Source organism: Anomaloglossus baeobatrachus, chromosome 6 (assembly GCF_048569485.1).
Source record: "Anomaloglossus baeobatrachus isolate aAnoBae1 chromosome 6, aAnoBae1.hap1, whole genome shotgun sequence".
NCBI lineage: Eukaryota > Metazoa > Chordata > Amphibia > Anura > Aromobatidae > Anomaloglossus > Anomaloglossus baeobatrachus.
In genome coordinates, this window is record NC_134358.1 from 101,464,740 (window position 1) to 101,487,219 (window position 22,480).

Consider the following 22,480-nt stretch of genomic DNA (forward strand, 5'->3'; position numbering starts at 1 on the left):
TGAATTTCTAGTAAAGATTAAAAAAAAACACAACACAGAAAAATATTTTTATTAGAAATAAAACACAACACAATTAGTGACTCCATCTTTATTAAAATAAAGAACCCCCCTCCGCAGTAATCCTGGGTCAAGGGTCCCGCGCCGTCCAATCCAGATCCAATATCATCTGATCGGTTTGCTGGAAGGCAAAGCGATCAGATGATGTGTCAGGATCAAGTGCCTGAATCCCATCACACATCAGCTGATTGTATAAAAGCCGATTATACAATCAGCAGATGCATCGGTGCAAAAAAAAATAATACTCACTTATGTGCTGATTACCGGCAGCTCCTGGAGCGATGGGGCGGGAGTCTGATCCCGTCCGATCGCTGCAGCAGCTGCCGGTATTCAGGGATGAAGTCTCCTGACGCATCTGCTGATACCGGCCGGGCGCCCGCGTCACCGCGATACTTACGATCAGCTGATGCGTCAGGTGACTGCATCAGGTGATCCATCGCCAGGTCCTGCATCCTGCAGGCATACATACCCGGGGAGACTGCACACAGCCGGAGCGGCGGTGGTACCGGGAAGAGGAGATGGGAGTGGGCATGGCACCGGGAGGCTGCAGACAGGTGAGTATAACTTTTTTTTTTTTTTTTTTCTACTGTTAACTTTTGTTTTCGCAGCTGCTTCCACCTCCTGCCTGTATATGGCGCCGCACGGCAGCATACATGCACAGGACGGGAGGTGGAAGCGGGGGTGACGGTACCGGGAGGATTCACGCTTCTGTGTTTACTGACAGAAGGAATCCTCTTCCTGTACATGTCACTTTACTACCCACCTCCTGCGCTTATAGCTGCGTTTTTGGTCTTAGAAACGCACCAAAACGCACCAAAACGCAGCTATTTGCGTTTCTCATTGCGTCTTTCAACATCCCATTGAACTCAATGGATGAAAAGCGCAGTGAAAAACGCGGGAATAATTGACATGCTGCGTTTTTGTGGCACCACAAAAACGCAGCTGAAAAAAAACAGATGTGTGGGGACAGCAAAAATGAAAACTCATAGACTTTGCTGGGGAAGCCAAGTCATGCAGTTTTCTGAGCAAAAACGCACCCGAAAAACGCGCAAAAACGCCGCGAAAAACGCACTGTGTGCACATAGCCTTATGTTTACTGCCCTCTTTTCTGACACTCCTCATAGACTGAGTTTCAGCAGGGGTCCTAGTGATTGAATTGATTGATTAGTGTCTTTCCCTGCATTCTGTAGTGTGTGGCTTTGTGTGTACATGTAACCTCTGAAGAGTGTGGCTGGAATATGTTAGTGCTATATAAAATCTAAGGGTGGCTTTACACGCTACGAGATCGCTAGCCGATGCTAGCGATGGCGAGCGTGATAGCACCCGCCCCTGTCAAGATTGCTGCCGTAGCGAACATTATCGCTACGGCAGCGTCACACGTACTTACCTGCTCGGCGACGTCGCTGTGACCGACGAACCGCCTCCTTTCTAAGGGGGCGGTTCGCTCGGCGTCACAGCGACGTCACTAAGCGGCCGCCCAATCAAAGTGGAGGGGCGGAGATGAGCGGGACGAACATCCCGCCCACCTTCCTTCCTCATTGCTGGCGTGTGGCAGGTAAGGAGAAGTTCCTCGTCCCTGCAGCGTCACATGTAGCGATGTGCGCTGCCACAGGGACGAGGATCAACTTTGCCTAAGCGACAGCAGCGATAATTGGGAGAGGACACCCATGTCAACGAGGAGTGATTTTGGACGTTTTTGCAACAATCCAAAATCGCTCCTAGGAGTCACACACAACGAGATCGCTACAGCGGCCGGATGTGCGTCACAAAATCCGTGACCCCAACGAGATCGCTGTAGCGATCTTGTAGCGTGTAAAGCCCGCTTAAGTCAAATTTGTCTCATAAGAACAGTTTATTGTGTCCTATAGTATCTTCTCTAATTTGTGCGATTTTTGTCTAATTTGCCAAAATATATTCACCAATGAATGAATTTTATTGAGGAAAATCCTATAGCTTAAAGGAATTGTTTGACTAGAACCATACACTGTCCGTATGTCCTATTGGGGCATACACTGTGTGCAGAATTATTAGGCAAGTTGTATTTTAGAGGATTTTTTTATTATTGATCAACAACTATGTTCTCAATCAACCCAAAAGACTTAATATTTTTGGAAGTGGGAGTGTTTTTTTTTAGATTTGGCTATCTCAGGAGGATATCTGTTTGTGCAGGTAACTATTACTGTGCAGAATTATTAGGCAACTTAATAAAAAACAAATATATTCCCATCTCACTTGTTTATTTTCACCAGGTAAACCAATATAACTGCACAAAATTTAGAAATAAACATTTCTGACATGCAAAAACAAAACAAAAAAATTAGTGACCAATATAGCCACCTTTCTTTATGATGACACTCAACAGCCTACCATCCATAGATTCTGTCAGTTGCTTGATCTGTTTATGATTAACATTGCGTGCAGCAGCCATTACAGCCTCCCAGACACTGTTCCGAGAGGTGTACTGTTCCCCCCCCCCACCGTAGATCTTATATTTTATGAGGCACCACAGATTCTCTATGGGGTTCAGATCAGGTGAACAAGGGAGCCATGTCATTATTTTTTTCATCTTTTAGACCTTCACTGGCCAGCCACGCTGTAGAGTAGTTGGATGCATGTGATGGAGCATTGTCCTGCATGAAAATCATGGTTTTTTTTAATGATGCCGACTTCTTCCTGTACCACTGCTTGAAGAAGTTGTCTTCCAGAAACTGGCAGTAGGTCTGGGAGTTGAGCGTCACTCCATTCTCAACCCAAAAAGGTGCCACAAGTTCATCTTTGATGATACCAGCCCATACCAGTACCCACCTCTACCTTGCTGACGTCTGAGTCGGAGTGGAGCTCTCTGCCCTTTACTGATCCAGCCTCTGGCCCATCAACAGTCACTCTCATTTCATCAATCCATAAAACCTTTGAAAAATCGGTCTTAAGATATTTCTTGGCCCAGTCTTGATGTTTTATGTTATGTTTTTTGTTCAAAGGTGGTCGTTTTTCAGTCTTCCTTACCATGGCCATGTCCCTGAGTATGGCACACCTTGTGCTTTTTGATACTCCAGTAACATTGCAGCTCTGAAATATGGCCAAACTGGTGACAAATGGCATCTTGGCAGCTTCACGCTTGATTTTCCTCAATTCACGGGCAGTTATTTTGCGCCTTTTTTGCCCAACACGCTTCTTGCGACATTGTCGGCTATTTGCCATGAAACGCTTGATTAATTGGTGATCACGCTTCAAAAGTTTGGCATGTCAAGACTGCTGCATCCGTCTGCAAGACATCTCACAATTTTGGACTTTTCAGAGCCCGTCAAATCTCTCTTCTGACCCATTTTGCCAAAGGAAAGGAAATTGCCTAATAATTAAGCACACCTTATATAGGGTGTTGATGTCATTACACCGCACCCCTCCTCATTACAGACATGCACATCACCTGATTTACTTAATTGGTAGTTGGCTCTCAAGCCTATACAGATTGGAGTAGGACAACATGTATAAAAAGTATCATGTGATCAAAATACTCATTTGCCTAATAATTGTGCACACAGTTTATAGGTGTCATATATTAATCCAACGTCACTATTTTATATAATGAGAATATGCAAAAATTTGCTGGATACCGAATGTTGGACCCCCACCAATCCAATACTGATGACTTATCCCAATATTGTAAGGCTGGAAGACCTCATAAGGTTCCCGTTGAAGTCCGTTGCAGAAAATAGAATTTTAAGCGTCTGCTTTTATGGACTTGTTTTGGCTTTTTCTGAACTTGTTTTTTCTTGCCTCCAATACACATTCACATTTTCAGGAGCGACAACTAAGAGAACAAGAAAGTCTGAATCGTTCAAAAAGAATTTCTGAGATAACATCAGGGAAGGAGAATGGGAGGCATCTAGAGCTGACACTGGCACACTGGAGAAGACTTGTACACGATGAGAAGGAAAAAACCGCTGCAGCCCAGGAACAGGTTGAGTAATAAATCCTCATGGCTTGAACTTAAGAAGGAAGCTATCATCAGAAAATTATATTTTGTTTAAATTAGGCTTTTGTGTTATTTTTTTTATTTTTATTTTTAGCAAATCACAATTTGTATTAAAAATAGAAATGTTGCAAATATTTACACTTTATTAGACTCTAATTTCCTGTTGTTTTAAGAAACAACACATGTACATGGACACAATGAGCAGACTCTGACCCTATCTTTGTATTGTCACATTGAGTATTGAAGCAAGTACTTGTCACATGGCATGTTGCTCAAGACTCGCCGAGTGTCATAATGGCCTCAGACGCTGTTCAGACCACAGACTCTGACACTCCTCACTATGCTTTCTCTGGTGCTTCTGAGTTGCACAGGAAGGCTCAGGCGTCGACCAGCTGTGAGGTCATTAGTGATCGGGCTATCAGGAGTTAATTTCTACTAGCCTGCTGGTTACCTTTTTGATCACATGTTGCAAGAGACCTATTACAGGTACTCCCCGCCTTTTTAAGATGGAGGCATTTGTCTTCCTTTGCCGACTATAGATTTCTTCTACATCGGTCCGTGTGCTGTTGTTTTCTAGTCTGGTGATTTACTGAGTGTTGCTTGGTGTGCAGTGGAATTCCCCCTGTCATCTGGTTATTTCCTCCTTGATTTCGTTTTCCTCCTTACCACTTGTTGTCTGTGTGAGTGTGCTGTGTGATAGGGTTTTGTTTTCCCCTGTTTGTGTATCACTGTTGGTGTTTACATGCCCATGTCCAGGCCCTCCCCTGGAGTAGGGAGGCGATGCTTGATCATGGCTGGTCAGGAGCAGGGGTTGGAAGGCGGCCCAGACATCATCACCATCAGATGTACCTCTGGGATCAGGGTCAGCTAGGGTACCCCTAGTTTGAGGACCAGTTTAGGAGCCTTGGTCCCTTGTTATCCCCTGCCTCCCTCTGACAGTACTGAGCGTGTGCAAAGGGGAGGGGGAGCAGTGCCAGCTGTGATATCATAATAATCAATATTTATTTCTATAGCGACAACATATTCCGCAGCGCTTTACAATTCAGGATATCAGCTATTGTGACTGATGAATCTTGTTTTATCAGCTGTATATAGATGTGTTTCCTGTCATCATAATCCTGCCTCTGATAAGGAGACTGCTGAAAATTGTTACTGAAAAGACAGGAAGTATGAGTCTAAAAATTCCCAGTGATCAGTGTAAAAATAAGTACTTTTTTTTTTTTACAAAAATCATGATATAAAAATTAATTTTTTGGCAAATATTTTTTAAAAAATACATGTAACATAAAAACCCGATTTAAACAAAAGATACTTTTCTGATGAGAGATTCCATTTAAAGGGCACTGTAATGACTTATTACACGTGTTTAGTGTTTACTATAATTGACCTAAGTGCATGTTACTTATAACAATAAAAATGTGCATGGCTGGAGACTTGTGTGGAAGGATCAGCTGTAGACGCTCGTGAAAGAATTGTACTTTTTCATACAGGAGGTGCACAACAGGGTACAATGGGGTCAGATCAAGACATGGGAAGGGTCATACAGTGTGTGCCTAAATTAAAGGCCTTGGAAACAGTTACAAAAAAGTCTTTGAAGCCAAAATATTAAAATATTAAACTTACATCACAGATAACTGTGTGTATCCCTAAAGTCTTTGATTGTGTCACAAGGGCAGATTTCAAGAAATTATCTAATTTTTACATACAGTCACGTTACACTAGACAGTATGAAAATTTGCCAAATTTTTCAGTGGTTCATGCGGTTTCATAAATTTGGTTCACAAATTTAAAAAGAATTCTGACATAATTATCTTAGTATAAGGTTATTTTCACATCTTTGAAGACAAAAAGGGATCCAGTTCCTGAATATGCGAAAACAATTCTTTGAAACTTTATTTCATTTAAAACCACAAATTTTTCCAATACATAACATCATAATATGTGGAGCCAATAAATCCTCCATACCAGTGCATGAATTCAGAAAAATGTTTGTATTATGTTTTTTATCTCTTTTCATTTGTGTTTCTTTGTGCATATGTATGTATATTTTATATATGTATATATATATGTATGTATATATATATGTATGTATATATATATATATATATATATATATATATATATATATATATATATATATATATATATATATATATATATATATATATATATACAGTACAGACCAAAAGTTTGGAGACACCTCATCTCTGGAACAACTGTTAAGAGGAGACTTTGTGCAGCAGGCCTTCATGGTAAAATAGCTGCTAGGAAACCACTGCTAAGGACAGGCAACAAGCAGAAGAGACTTGTTTGGGCTAAAGAACACAAGGAATGGACATTAGACCAGTGGAAATCTGTGCTTTGGTCTGATGAGTCCAAATTTGAGATCTTTAGATCCAACCACCGTGTCTTTGTAGAAAAGGTGATAGAAAAAGGGGCGTGCACACTTTTTGAGGGGTGAGGTGCTAGTGAATGGGGGAACCCCACAAATATAACCATAGAGATACACTGCACACTCAATTGTATATGCTATGTGAATTTATTAAAGATTTAAAGATTCAAAAAAGCCATGCAAAGAAAAATGAACTAAGAGGCAGAAAAATACTCTGACGTTTCGGCCACCGGCCTTGTTCACAGAGTCTGCTGACACTTATAGTTCTGAGTTCCAAGGAGAAATGCTGTGGCTATAAGGTAATGGAAGGATTGCATAAATGGGGTATCAAGGACGCTTAGGACATGTTATCTGAGCCTGTGTGTATGCCGGCGCTCGCGTGCCTTGGCTATGTATGAAGGCCTTCATACATAGCCAAGTCACGTGAGCGCCGGCATGGCTTTTTTGAATCTTTAAATCTTTAATAAATTCACATAGCATATACAATTGAGTGTGCTTTGTAGAAAAGGTGAACAGATGGACTCTACATGGCTGGTTCCCATCGTGAAGCATGGAGGAGGAGGTGTGATGGTGTGGGGGGGGGCTTTGCTGGTGACACTGTTGGCGATTTATTCAAAATTGAAGGCATACAGAACCAGCATGGCTACCACAGCATCTTGCAGCGGAATGCTATTCCATCCGGTTTGCATTTAGTTGGACCATCATTTATTTTTCAACAGGACAATGACCCCAAACACACCTCCAGGCTGTGTAAGGGCTTTTTGACTAAGAAGGAGAGTGATGGGGTGCTACGCCAGATGACCTGGTCTCCACAGTCACCAGACCTGAACCCAATCGAGATGGTTTGGGGTGAGCTGGACCGCAGAGTGAAGGCAAAAGGGCCAACAAGTGCTAAGCATCTCTAGGGACTCCTTCAAGACTGTTGGAAAACCATTTCCGGTGACTACCTCTTGAAGCTCATCAAGAGAATGCCAAGAGTGTGCAAAGCAGTAATAAAAGCAAAAGCTGGCTACTTTGAAGAACCTAGAATATAAGACATATTTTCAGTTGTTTCACACTTTTTTAAGTATTTCATTCCACATGTTTTAATTCATAGTTTTGATGCCTTCAATGTGAATCTACAATTTTCAGAGTCATGAAAATAAAGAAAACTCTTTGAATGAGGCGTGTCCAAACTTTTGGTCTGTACTGTATATATCTATATCTATATATATATATATCTATATATATATATATATATCTATATATATATATATATATATATATAAATATATAATATATATATATATATACATTTTTATATGTATATCTTATGTGGTATCTGCACATGTTTCTATGAATTAAATTAGTCTTTTTCCTGATTGGTTGGGATCAGTTTAAATACCTTATGGGTACTTTTACCCTTTAGGCTTGACAAAGAACACCGTCAGCGTTCGACACTTGTTGCTGATTCTTGGGCTCCCTGGCTTCACATATTATGGTGTTATGTATTGGAAAAATCCGTAATTTTAATGGAATAATGTTTCAAAGAATTGTTTTACAATATTCCAGAAGATGGATCCCTGTTTGGTCTTCAAAGACTTTCCACGCTTCAGAGCGTTTGATCCTTGCATGCCGGTTGCTGCCACAGACGAGCTAGATTACTTTCACTATGTTCACATCTGCACAATTTAGGCTGTGTTAGGAACCTTTTTTGCAGGTACCATTCTTTTTTTACCCTCCCAAAATAAAATACTGCTGAGTGAAGCATTATTGTTTCCACCCAAACAATGAACATGTCGGCATAACCCAATGGACCCCAAGTCAATGGTGACAGCCATGTCCCCCTTCGTGTTATTACAGTGAGAGATCCGCACCGGATTATGGTATAACAAGACGATTACGACTTTCATACCTCAGTTACAGCAATTTTCTGCATACACACAATATTATTGGTAGAAATCTAACGCTTGGGTACAAATAGTTTGGTGGGATTCTTCACGGTATGAAAAGCCAACACTTAAAAAAAAAGTTTTGTCAAAACTGAAGGTAAAATCTGAGACCTGCATAAATTCTCATACTCAGTAATTTGCCAACCATTCTTTTTAATTTGGCAGTTCCTCTTCATCAGCATTCTGCCAGTACTATAGGTTCTGGGATTTCCTTTCCATCACTTCTTACTACTCCTGTTTCTTTCCTGTCCTGAACTGATAGCTGGCCTCTATGTTATGTCTTTATGCAGTATGGCAGACAGGAGAGCAGGAGCAGAGGCACAAAGTCTCACTCCCTACTATGTGTCTCAGCTTCTTTTGCTGATGGAGATTAGACAGAAGGGAGTCTATTAATATGATTAGTTATTATAGAATGTGTTTTATTACCATTTTTATACTATTGGTTGTAGTTTTTTTTATTGCACCTTTTAAGTACACACATGCCCTGTAAGACGTATAGATACATCTCTGTATGTTTTCACTGCTTTTAAGGGTTTAGGAAGGAACTGATAAGTCATGGATTATAATCACATTGCACTCTGAATGCTGAAAATAAAAAAAATAAAATAAAATAATAAAATTGGTTGCAAGGTGTATATAACGTGACCTTGTTAGTAAAAGCTGGCCGCATCGCTTGTGTTTCTAGGTCCTGCAGCTGGAAAGAGGCAGGAAATCTGTAGAGATGACTGGGAGTTCACTGCACAAGCAGATGACGGATTTACAGAACAAACACTACAAGGTTCAGGAGGAAAACTCTCTCTTGCGTGTGGAGAAGAGCCATTTGGTTGAGCACATCTCTCAGCTGCATAAACAGGTACGTGCCCAAAGCATGCAGACTCCATATTACCTGCGCTCACCATGGGTAAGAGGGGGCCGTGCTGCTTACTATGAGTGACGCACCCGAATCACACTAAGAATTTCTCCTTATGTGAAACATTTTTATCTGGAGCTTAAAAAAAATAGCTCTTTTCTTTGAACTCGCAATCAGATAAAAAAGGGATTGTATTCGGAACAATGTTTTTGTCTCAGATGTATTCTGTTTGAGGAAAAAATGGCAGCATGTTGGGATTTGAATTAGAAATTGGTACCGTGCAAGAAAAACTATTGGATGCCATGCAGGGACTGTAAAGCCTGCTTTACATGGGACGAACGATCGTGCGATTTCACGATCGATCGTACCCGTCCCCGTCGTTTGTGCGTCACGGGCAAATTACTGCCCGTGTCTCACAAAGTCGTGAACCCCCCCGTCACACGCACTTACCTGCTGAGCGACCTCGCTGTGGGCGGCGAACGTCCACTTCCTGAATGGGGAGGGACGTTCGGCGTCACAGCGACGTCACACAGCTGCCGGCCAATAGAAGCGGAGGGGCGGAGATGAGCGGGATGTAAACATCCCGCCCACCTCCTTCCTTCCGCATAGACGGCGGGAGCCGTGGGACGCAGGTAAGCAGAGTTCATCGCTCCCGTGGTGTCACACAGAGCGACGTGTGCTGCCACAGGACCGATGAACAACCGGCACAAGTAAAAATAAACGATATTATGAAACTGAGCGACGAGTACACGACTCACGATTTGTGAGCGATACTGCGTCACTCAGAGGTTTCACACGAGACGATGTCGTGTATGATGCCAGATGTGCGTCACGAAAACCGTGACCCTGACGATGCATCGCACGATCCGTCGTCTCGTGTAAAGCACCCTTTAGATGGGAAACTGTAAATGACTAATAGCTGCTGATTTAAAAAATATGGATTGTATATAGACAGCTCACGGATGACAAGTGAGAACAAATCTGCCAACTTCTGTGGCTGAGAATGGGACCAATTTTTCTTTTTATTTTTTTACATACATTTGTGTGACCCCAGCCTTAAAGTGAATCCATCACCCAAATGCAAATCAAACTGTATAAACATTAATTTAGGAAAAATATACTTTTATTTAAAATGCAAATAAGGGCACTTTAATGCACCCTTGGCGTGGCCTATGACTTGGGGCACCGTTACGCCCTCCTGTTTGCATGTTGTACCAGTCCCTTGTGTTGATTGACAGAGCTCCGTTGACAAGAGATACGCCTTGTCGTTGGCTGTCGGGCTCAAATGGATTGGCCAATCTATAAGCCAAGTACTGTATATTTGGTTATATAAGATGCACCGGATTATAAGGACGCACAACAGATTTAGAGAAAAAAAGGTCCATCTTCTAATCTAGTAGACGTGGTGTCTTACCGGGGGGAGGAGGGGCAGAGTGGTGGAGCGGGGGTCACAGGAGGCAAGGGCAGTCATGGAGCAGAGCTGTGCAGCAGCGGTGGTGGAGCAGAGGTCACAGTAGATAGAGGCGGTCATGGAGCAGAGCGGCAGCGATGGTGGAGCAGGGGTCATGGTAGACAGAGGTGGTCTTGGAGCAGGGCGGTGCGGCAGCGGTGGTGAAGCGGGTGTTACAGGAGGCAGGGGCAGTCGTGGAGCGGAGCGGTATGGTGGGTGTCTCAGATGCTCGGCGTCGCTGTGAGGCAGAGAAAACATCCAGGAATTGTCAGCGGTGTGGGCCTCAAAGATATGGCACCCGGAGTCAGCGTGTGCGCTGATTGAGTAATCAACTCATTGACAAGCAGGGATCTCATATGTGCACGTGCCACCTCCGGGCGCGAATTTCCTGCATGGCACAGATGAACTCTTGAGCCGAAAGCGCCATTATTTGAAGCCCACAATGCAGACATCTTCAGAATGGTCCCAGCATCACCGCCCGCTGCACAGAGCAGCGCCACCCGCCACACAGAGCAGTGCCATCTGCCGCACAGAGCACCTCCCACCACACAGCCCCAGCAGCACGCAGCCCGCAGTATCGCCCCTGCCTTCTGTCACCATTCTCCACTACCCCCAGTAAGCTACATTCAGATTATAAGACGCACCCCTCATTTTCCTCCCAAATTTTTGATCACTACGTTTTTGATCACTGCGTTTTTGATCACTGCATTTTTGATCACTGTGTTTTGCTGCGTTTATTCAATACATTGCATGTGTGGAAAAACGCAGGAAAATGCAGAAAAGAATTGACATGCTCATTTTTTTTTTCAGCTCAAAAACGCAGCCAAACAAAACTGCACTGTGCAGACAACAAAAATGAAATATCATAGGCTTTGCTGGGGAAGCAAAGTCATGCAGTTTGGAGCCCAAAAACGCACCGCAAAAATGCAGTAAAAAACGCAACGCACGCACATAGCCTTACACAGACAGGCTTGGGCGTCAACCAGCTGTGTTCTCATTAGTGACCGGGCTTGCAGGATTTAATTTCTTTTAGGCCAGTGTCACAATTGCGAGTGCCTCGCGTGTATCTCGCGCGAGTCTCGCGGTGCATCACCCGGCATAGACTCACACTCTCCTCACAGGAACGGATTGGTTGCATAGAGATGCATGCAACTGACCCGCTCCTGTGAGGAGAGTGTGAGTCTGTGCTGCTTGATGCAATGCGAGACATACACACGAGTTATTCCCAAGTGTGACACCGGCCTTAGCCTGCTGGTTACCTCTTGGATCACATGTTGTGGGAGACCTATCACACTCACTCCCCGCCTTTTTAAGATGGTGGAGCCTGTTTTTCTATACTAACTATAGCTTTTGCTAAACCAGTCCGTGTGCTGTTGTATCCCAGTCCTGGTGATTGTATTACTTTGTGTGTGGAGTTCTTGTGGAGTTCTCCAGTTGTCTTGTTGTTTTACCCCCGATCTTATTTTCCTCCTAAACTCTCTGTCTTATACCTCTGTGTGTGTGTGCCGTGACATAGAGATTTGCTTTTCCCTGTTTGTCTATTTATGTTGGCTTTATCACTCCTGCTCCAGTCCTCCCCAGGGGTTCAGGGTAGTGGGTGTAAGATCAGGGCTGGTCAGGAGCAGGGCAAGGAAGGCGACCCAGATATTCTCACCATCAGAGATACCTCTCTGGGATTAGGGATAGCTAGGGTCCCTACAATGGTGTAGGTGGCGAGCCCTTGTCCCCTGCTCTCGACCGACACCATTACCTACACCGTTATATTTATTATCCACAACATAATATAAAACATGTTGAACTTTGGACATTTCTCCATTTCATTTGAAACAATTATCTCATTTGCACAGAGCCATGTCTACTGTTGTGTAACGCCCCTTCTTTTTACATTAGTCTGTAAATTTTTAGTGTACTGTACATGGTGGATATTCAAAGAATTTGTAGTTTTACGTTGAAAAAAACATTTTTCTGAAATTATTCCACAATATTTAGCTGCAGTTGTTCAAAGATTTGTAAACCTCTGACCATCTTCACTTCTGAGAGACTCTGCCTCTCTACCATGCTTTTTTATGCACGTCATGTGATTTATTTAAAACTTGACCCTCGAGCTGTTTTTCATTAGTACCACTTTTTCCAATCTTTTGTTAACCCAGTCTCAACTTTTTGAGATGTGTTGCTGTTATCAATTTTTAAATGAGTTATTTTTTTTTTTAATTAAATGGAAATTATGTAATGTCATCTTCTGATCTGTGTTCTATGTTCTCTTGTGAAAAATATATGGTTATAAGAGATTTCCAAATCATTGCATTCTTGTTTTCCTTACGTTTTTTACAGCATCACAACTTTTTTGGAATTGGAGTTGTAACAGCAGTTTCATAAATTTGCTGTAGTTTTTTGACTGTCTAAAAATTATAATAAGTAAATCTGTCTCAGTGTATACATAAGGCCCTGCCATTAAAAGGTTACAATCTGTATGAAGCTTAGGGAAAGGAATAAGCAGCACTAGACATGTCTGGTGAAGGTGGTGTTGGGACATCAGATGTTGGACACTTTTATGCCATGGTATACTTATTGGAAGAGGTAAGTATGTTTTCAGAGTGTTAAGGCCCCGTCACACTAAGCAACATCGCTAGCAACATCGCTGCTAACGAACAACTTTTGTGAGGTTGCTACCGATGTTGCTGTGTGTGACATCCAGCAACAACCTGGCCCCTGCTGTGAGGTCGTTGGTTGTTGCTGAATGTCCTGGGCCATTTTTTAGTTGTTGCTGTCCCACTGTGAAGCACAGATCGCTGTGTGTGACAGCGAGACAGCAACAACTAAATGTGCAGGCAGCAGGAGCCGGCTTCTGCGGAGGCTGGTAACCACAGTAAACATCGGATAACCAAGAAGCCCTGTCCTTGGTTACCCGATATTTACCTTAGTTACCAAGCGCAGCATCTTCCACGCGGCGCTGGGGGCTGGTCACTGGTTGCTGGTGAGCTCACCAGCAACTCGTGTAGCCACGCTCCAGCGACCCCTGCCAGGTTAGGTTGCTGGTGGGATCGCTGGAGCGTCGCAGTGTGACATCTCACCAGCAACCTCCTAGCAACTTACCAGCGATCCCTATCGTTGTTGGGATCGCTGGTAAGTTGCTTAGTGTGACTGGACCTTTAGATAGGATGAGAAAGGAATATCCAGAAGACAAGTGAGGCACGGAAGAAGTCGTCTATGTGAGAGCGTGATGAGTGGAGTAGAATGGTAAAGAGAAGATGGTGGTTAGCAAAGCGGAGGTTATATGTAGGGCTGGATCTCTGAATTAGAAAACAAATGCAGGAAAGAACAGAAATGCATATGGCATCGAATTGGATTCTTTCTATGATGGTCAGCCCGTGTGTGGTCTAATAAGGATTAGAGGAACTGCGGAGAGGTGAACCCTCATATACATTAGATGGTTCGGTCAACAGGTATCCCTCCAGAGTCCTCCATACACTTGCCGAGTGCCTCTGTTTTCTATAAGAGAAGTGTCTTTACTATGATAGGCTGGATCTATTTCTTCGATTATATTATCTGTCAGAGGGGAGTCGGGAGCCCACCGTACATTTTAGATTGTCTCCTGATCTTGCCGATATTGGCAGGTTCAGACAACTTTAGTCAAATGTGTACGGGGTCTGTAGTGGAGCTATAGCAGAACTATTGGGTCTTCATAAAGATATTTATTGAGGTTGGATATGCCCACCGGCCCTTGTACATGACAACTGTTCCAATGTTCCCCGGGCCCGGTGCTCTGTTACTTTTGAACCCGCGAAGATCCGGAATTTTACAGTTTAGGTCCGCCAATCACTAATAACAACCAATCAGATTCTTCTTTTTAGTTAAGGCTTAACGTAAAACTGACACCTTTTTCGAAAAACGTTTTATGCAATTCAGAGGAGTCAGGATTGCTATCAGCCGGATGGGCATTTGGCTGACCGCTATCTCATATGTGTGGACAGTGTGCTTTGCCCCCGAAAAACAGCTGTCACCAGAGATGTTTGACAGCTGCTTATCTCAATCTTTGTATTGTAAAGAACATGCAGGGTCAGCCAAAACAAGCATGCCTGTAAAAGGGGGACCCTGTCGGGGCAGTAATCTTGGGTATGTGGCTGACTTGCCAATGCAGGGGGTAGTCACAATGGTGTACAATAAAGAGAGCCCTGCTGAGAGAAGATAAAATGGAGAAGTGCAATATATAGAAAGGTGAGTTTTGCAACCTTAAATATCTGGAGATTGTGTCACAAAATCTCTGGAGACTGTGGCACAAGACGTATTATGAAAGCCTTCCAAATTGTGTAATGTCAGTAAAGACGTCCACCTTGCTATACAATAACCAGGACCATAGAAATTGTATTTGATTTCCTCTCTAGCCGCCCTCCTGTATGCTCTGCACTGTGCGATCTCCATACACATGAACACATTTTGATTTTTGTTCTCTTATTTTTTATACCTTGCTTCCAATGACTTTTTAGCAATGACTGTTTTTATTTTTTGCTTCCCCGTAGCCATAATCGGGCTTGATTTTTGTGGTTTTACATTTCATCTATTAATTTGCTGTATTTAATCTACTATAAAATGGAGAAACAAATTCCAAGTGCTGTGAAATTGTGAAAAAATTGCAGTTCTTTCATTGTCTTGGGGGATTTGTCTCTAAAGACTTCAGTTTGCAGAAAAACTACATACCAACATGACTTTCCACATCACTATGATTATGGTGATATCGAACTTGTATAGCTTTTTTCATTATTTTAGTGTTTTTAAAAAAAATTTGGACTTTGCAAAAAATAAAAATAAATTTGAGTTGCCATTTTCCAAAACACATTTCTTTCTTTTTGCATACTGAACTATAGTTGTTTTTTTTTGCATTTTTTCCGATTGAACATTGATGGTCGCTGTGTTTGGCGGCACAAACTGCTCCTTGATATTTCATCTTTTTCTCTGTGGTGTGAACGGAGTTTTGCATGTCTTCTCTGTTACGGTTTACTCTTTCCCCTTTAGGACCCTGAGGAGATCTCTTCCTTTCAGCTGCTATCATTATATCATTATATACCTGCATTTCCCTATTTTATGTTGCTGGTGATAAAATTAAGTTTCCATACGGTCCTAATTGCAAGCAGTTGGCTTGTAATCATCTGGAAAAACGTTGTATGTTGCTGTTCCTCTCCCTAAGTTATCTTGGAGATGTTTGTTTGCTTTCCCCTGTTTGTTTTCCCTGTGTGTTCTTTAGGACTTAGGGTACCATCTCACTAAACGACGTACCAACGATTCCAACCACGATATGACCTGGTCAGAATCGCTGGTGTGTCGCTACATGGTCGCTGGTGAGCTGTCAATCAGGCAGATCTCACCAGCGACCAGTCACCAGCGACACGTGTAACGATGCTGCGCTTGGTAACCAGGGTAAATATCGGGTAACTAAGCAAAGCACTTTGCTTGGTTACCCGATATTTACCCTGGTTACCAGCGTACACCGCTTAGCGCTGGCTCCCTGCACACGTAGCCAGGGTACAGATCGGGTTACTAAGCAAAGCGCTTTGCTTAGTTACCCGATATTTACCCTGGCTGCGTGTGCAGGGAGCCAGCGCAAAGCGGTGTACGCTGGTAACCAGGGTAAATATCTGGTAACCAAGCAAAGCACTTTGCTTAGTTACCCGATATTTACCCTGGTTACCAGCGTATGCTGCTTACACAGAGTCGGTCCTTGTTGGTCTCCCGCCGTCAAACACGCCGAAGTGTGCTGCACAGCGGGAGACCAACGAGCAAAAAATGAACCAGAACAGTGTGTAATGATCAGCGATTTCACAGCAGGGGCAAGATCGCTGCTTAGTGTCCCACACAGCGAGATCGCTGATGAGGTCACTGGTATGTCACAAAACCTGTGACTCAGCAGCGATCTCACTATGTGAGAAGTACTCTTAAGTGGGGTTGACTAGTACTCCTCTCACTTGTTCATTAATTAGTGCTCAGTTCAGGGTCAGCTAGGGCCAGGTATCGTGCTCAGTGCATAGGTGAGTAATCTAGATTGGGACGTCATGGGCCGGTGAAAGGTTTAATCAGGGGTCACCATCTCCCCCTCCTCTAGACACAGGGTTTCCCTCTTCCCTCCCCTCCCTTTTTGCCGTTTGCTCGGTATTTCCCCATACCTAGCGTGACACTCTTATTAAAATAAAAAATATATATAATTTGGTATAACTGCCATGTATGGAGATAGACAGGAACCTGGAGAAAAGCGTGGATCAATCTGCACTGCTATGGAAAAGATAAAGGGTCCAATACGTAGAATAGATGAAAGGTGTTTCATTAGCATCTCGTTTTGAAGTGAAACCCCACTTCTTCCTCAGGATAAGCACCAAGTTACAAGGCATTAGCAGTGGTATGGTCTATATAGAACAGATATTTTTCAAAAAAGAGAAGAGAACATATGACACCTGAGTCAGAGTTCAAAGGGTTACCGATAATACAACTGAAATGTTCATTAAATTAAAATCAGTTTTATTAACTAAATGAGTGCAGCTTATCCCTGGGAGCCGGCGCTTCAGATTCTGTCAGCCTCGGTCAGCTTGACAGTAGCTCAGAGAAAGTCTGACTCTCATGCAGCTGCTGGGTAGACACCGCGGACCCCCGCATCAGGCGCCCCTATCCTAGCTGCGCTCGCCTGCCTCCTCTACATATGGCTCTTGTCCCCGCCCCCTACCCCTGGAGCCCTGTGAGTAGAAGAATGAAAGAGGAGGGACCCGGGCTGCCAGTGTGTCTGGGGCCCCCTGTGTGCTTTTCCTCACCGAGTGCGCCCTCCGACGTGCATCCAACTGAAGTAAGGCAGGGTCGGCACCCCCCGTTCTGCACCTACTGTCCGGATGTGCCTACATCGCTGTGGGGGAGCCGTGGCGGTTGTGGAGCGGAGTCACAGGAGCATGGTCGCGGATATAAGAAGTTGGCGGCTGGGCAAACACGTGTACCAGCTATTTAAAGAAGATGAATATTCACTGTACCCCACGTCCATAATCCCATCCACCTCTCGGCACTGAAGCTGGCATGGGGAGCAGTGAATATTCATTTTCATTAATAATGGACACACTTATCGCCCCATCCACTGGCTTATTGCAGCAACTGGGGCTCACGTGTGTCTGCTATTTGAAAAGATTAATATTCACTGCTCCCCACACCCATAATCCAGGGCAGGATAGCAGTGAATACTCATTTTGGATTAGCAGACAGCTGACGTCGGTATGTGCCTGGAAGTGCATGGCACTGACGCCATGCGCTGCCCATCGCTTACATGCCAAGTCAGTTGCTGGCATCAGAAGATGACGCCCTGCATCCGGGGAGCAGATGGAAGGATGGGGGACATATATACCAGGATGAGGGACATACATACCAGTATGGGCCAGGATTGTGGACACAGACCAGGATGGACCCAAGATTGGGGACATATATAGCAAGATGGGAACATATATCCCAGGATGGGGGACATATATACCAGGATAGGCCCATGATGGGGATCATATATACCAGAATTAGGAACATATATACTAGCATGAGCCCATGATTGGGATCATACATACCAAGATGGGGAACATATATCCCAGGATGGGGGACATATATACCAGGATAGGCCCATGATGGAGATCATATATACCAGGATTAGGAACATATATACTAGCATGGGCCCATGATTGGGATCATACGTACCAAGATGGGGAACATATATACCTGGAAGTAGCCCAAGATGGGGGACAATAGTACAGAATTAGGGGACATTACCCCCATAACAGTGTCAGCAGCAGATCTCCCCCATAACAGTACGTCATGACCACATTTTTTGCTTCAATTTTTTTCCCTAATTTGACCTCTCAAACTGAGGTGCATCTTATGGTCCAGTGCGTCTTAAAGTTTAAAAAAGTTGCCACTCACAGGCATGTTATATTGGATCATTTTCTTAAATAAGAAATGATAATCTAATATTTTTTAATCATTTATTTGATTTGATTTTCTTTATGTACTTTTCAATTAGTGAAAATTTGGTGTATGGTATAGTTTTAGGTCAAATTTATGCGAAAATATGGAAAATTCTAAAGGGTTCACAAAGTTACAATACCACTGTATCAGGCAGCATCTTACCATATAGAAGACACTCCCACTCTGCCAAACCAAGTGTGCATGCGTTTAATGAAGATGGCATGCCATGGATTTCTAATAAATGCTGTTCCCACCACTTATCTAAAAAAGAGGGGTCCATTCTTCTGGCTGCAGTGATAGGAAAGGTGACTGCACATGTGGAGCTCTCTCGCCTCACTACAATGCTAGTTAGAATAATAGTTTTATTTATATAGCGCCAACACGTTCCGCAGAACTTTTCAATTACTTTACGGCATTTCCGTGGCACTTTATAATTTAGCTATTATGTGACGTGGACCAGTACATGGACATGGAGTGATATCTAAGTGTGGTTTCACCCTGGTTGATCTCAGTATAGACAACATAGGATCTATACTTGGGTAACAGATGTCCGTGCACTGCCTCGGGGGGGGGGGGGGGGCTAAGAGATATGGCATAGGAAGTGTGTGGTCTGCAAACCTGAATTTCTTGTTTCCTCTTCAGATTATTCATGGGCAGCTGGTGAACAGGGCAGGTGGGGGAGGATGCTCACCAGCAAGCTCCGGACATTACTCGCCCCTTTGTCCTGCTTCTGCTCTAGTCATCCTTTTAGAGTCGAGGGGTTTTTGTGTTGATTTTTTTTTATTTTAGGCTACCTTTTACACACATTTTGTGATGTTGTTTTGGTGCTTCGAATAAATGGCATGCATTTTATGCCTTCGATACTTGCGTTTTTGAAGGCATTTACTTCTTTTTCAGCCATTTTTCCCCTATATTATTATTATTTATGATTATTATTATTATTATAGCGCCATTTTTTCCACGGTGCTGTACATGTGTAAAAACAAGTACAATAATCATGAACAATACAAGGGTACAGGCAGGTACAGGAGGAGAGAGGACCCTGCCCGTGAGGGATCACCTTCTACAGATACAGAACTGTATGGAAAATGCCTGATAAAAAGAGGGTGCCATGTCCTGAGTATGCTGTGTCTCGAAAGAAAAGAAAAAAGGTTAAAAATTCTACAAAAAAGCAACATTTCTATAGTGGTTTCTAATTTTCTGTTGACTGTTGGCTCACCTCTGGTTCAAGATTTTTTGGGCAAGAAAAAGTAGCAAACAAGAGTGAAAACTACCAAAAACTATGGGGGGTGGTGTCATAAAAAACCTTTATGTGATGGCGACACTAAAAGAAAATTATTACCAAATTCTGAATATTTTATGTAATATATTCCCTTAGGTACCAGGTAAATAAAAATATTCCTACCGTATTACCACCACCAGTCATCAGTATGCTACTACCATTCCTGATAGATTTAGGTCTTGTCACAATTAGTACATCGCTACCAGTGTACAACAGATGGACATGGCACAGAGGATTACAGCACTAATGTCTTTAGAGGGGCCGGCAGCGAGGGGTGAGGGTCATGAATGACTTCTTTGAGTCCTGACTATGACTGTTAGCGCTTATCATCAGTATACGTAGGCGATAGATAGTACAACAGTCCAGTATAATATTTGCCTGAATATCTTTATGCTGTGGCACCCCTGATGTCAGTTCTGTATTAGCCCATGTCAGCAGAATGACGGGAGACATAGTTCAGAACCCAGGCCACGGTGATGAGCATTTTGGACAAGACTTGGAGGCATCATAAAGAAAGGAATTGAAGGAAGCGGAATAATAAAGGAATGGCTATATATCAGAGATGTAAGGTCAAATTTAAATTTGAGGGTGGAGGGTCACTTTAAAGGGGTATTCCCATCTCCAATATCATATCGCAATGTGTAGTAGGTGTATTCATAATAAGATCAGCAGATACTTCCAATTAGAAATATACTATAGGTCTTCTGATTAGCTATGTAGTTTACCTTATGTGCAGGGCATTGCAGGACTTTAGGTATCCATGGGTAATGTGGCAATGCTCAAACTAATAAAAGGTCCTCTGTACCCAAAATATTCAGATACCTTATTTAAAAGGGGTATTCCCATCTCCAAGATCCTATCCCAATATGTAGTTGGTATAATAATAATAATAATAATAATAATATTAATATTAATAATAATAGCAAATACCTCCAATTAGAAATGTAGTATAGTTCTCCTGATTAGAAGGAGAAGAAAATCCAGCACTCGTGTCCAAAAATAGTATAAAAACTTGCTTTTTTATTCAATTCATAATGAAATGGAAATGAATCATATCCATAAAATATAAATTATAAAAAATCCCCATACAGATGAGATGAGATGTCAGGGGGGTACGCGTTTCGAGCTACATGCTCTTAATCTCAATCCACATTGAATAGACAACCAAATGGAGATTTAAAGGAAAAAGGGAAAGAGCTCCCTTTTTCCTTTAAATCTCCATTTGGTTGTCTATTCAATGTGGATTGAGATTAAGAGCATGTAGCTCGAAACGCGTACCCCCCTGACATCTCATCTCATCTGTATGGGGATTTTTTATAATTTATATTTTATGGATATGATTCATTTCCATTTCATTATGAATTGAATAAAAAAGCAAGTTTTTATACTATTTTTGGACACGAGTGCTGGATTTTCTTCTCCTTGGAGTTTCACAGCCGGGCCGGCTTCACCGTGCACTTGTCTCCTATGGGAGTCTCCATGATGTCTGGGTGAGCTGATTCTACCCCTTTGTTCTCCTGATTAGCTATATTGTTTACCTTATGTGAAGGGCATTGCAGGACATTAGGTATCCATGGTTACCATCACGCATATAGTCAGTTAGTTAGCTTCTCATGGTCATAACCATGGATACCCAAGTTCCTGCAATGCCCTAAACATGAGGTAAGCGATAGAATGAATCAGAAGAATTATACTGCATTTCTAATTGAAGGTATTTGCTAATAATATTATTATAACACCTACTACATATTGGGATAGGATATTGGAGATGGGAATCCTTCTTTAAATCATTGCCATGTGTTTTGTAGAGGTGTCTGATCGCTCTTGAGCACGAATGATCATCATGTTATCATGCTGAAATTCAAGATGCCAGCTCCTCCTTTCTGCTGATATCTGTGTGGGGAGTGAGACCCTTACTTATTTGTCTTGTTAGAACGAAATCCAGATTATATTTAAAAATTGACAAACATTACATTATCATCTCTACAAGACAGTAATGTCTGACGTGAAGACTTATTGTAACTTCCCAGTAATACTATAGATGGGGTAAAGGCAGTTTGTCATCTGTGAAATCAAAGAAAGCACAGGTAGCTAACTCAAAAATGAATAATAATAATCTTTATTCTTATATAGCACCAACATATTTCGCAGCACTATACATACAGCAACATCACTGTCCCCATTGGGGCTTACAATCTAAATACCCTATCAGTATGTGTTTGGAGAGTGGGAGAAAACCGGAGAACCCGAAGGAAACCCACACAAACACAGGGAGAACATACAAACTCCTTGCAGATGTTGTCCTTAGTAGGATTTAAACCCAAGATCCCAGCGTTGCAAGACTGTAGTGCTAACCACTGAGCTACCATACCGCTTTAAAAAGAACTAATTGCAGCTTAGGTATCCATTGTTACGACCACTCATATAGCGACAATTAGTTGGTTGTAATTAGAGTTGAGCGAGGATCTAACTATTTGTATTCACTATACTCATAACGAGCATTGCATTGTACTCGCTATTCGGAATGAATACGCAAGTATTAGACAGTACTCGTTATGAGTATAGAGAGTACGAATA

At 42.6% G+C, this 22,480-nt stretch overlaps 1 protein-coding gene across 2 annotated transcripts in view; it reads left to right on the plus strand.

Annotated features, from left to right (window-relative positions):
* Nucleotides 1–22,480, plus strand: part of LOC142244097 (uncharacterized) — a 126,110-nt gene that overhangs the window by 93,297 nt on the left and 10,333 nt on the right. For both annotated transcript variants that reach the window (XM_075316294.1, XM_075316295.1), the window contains 2 exons: nucleotides 3,857–4,015; nucleotides 9,039–9,206. In XM_075316294.1, the coding sequence (XP_075172409.1) occupies nucleotides 3,857–4,015; nucleotides 9,039–9,206 (327 nt within the window). The remainder of the gene's footprint in view (nucleotides 1–3,856; nucleotides 4,016–9,038; nucleotides 9,207–22,480) is intronic.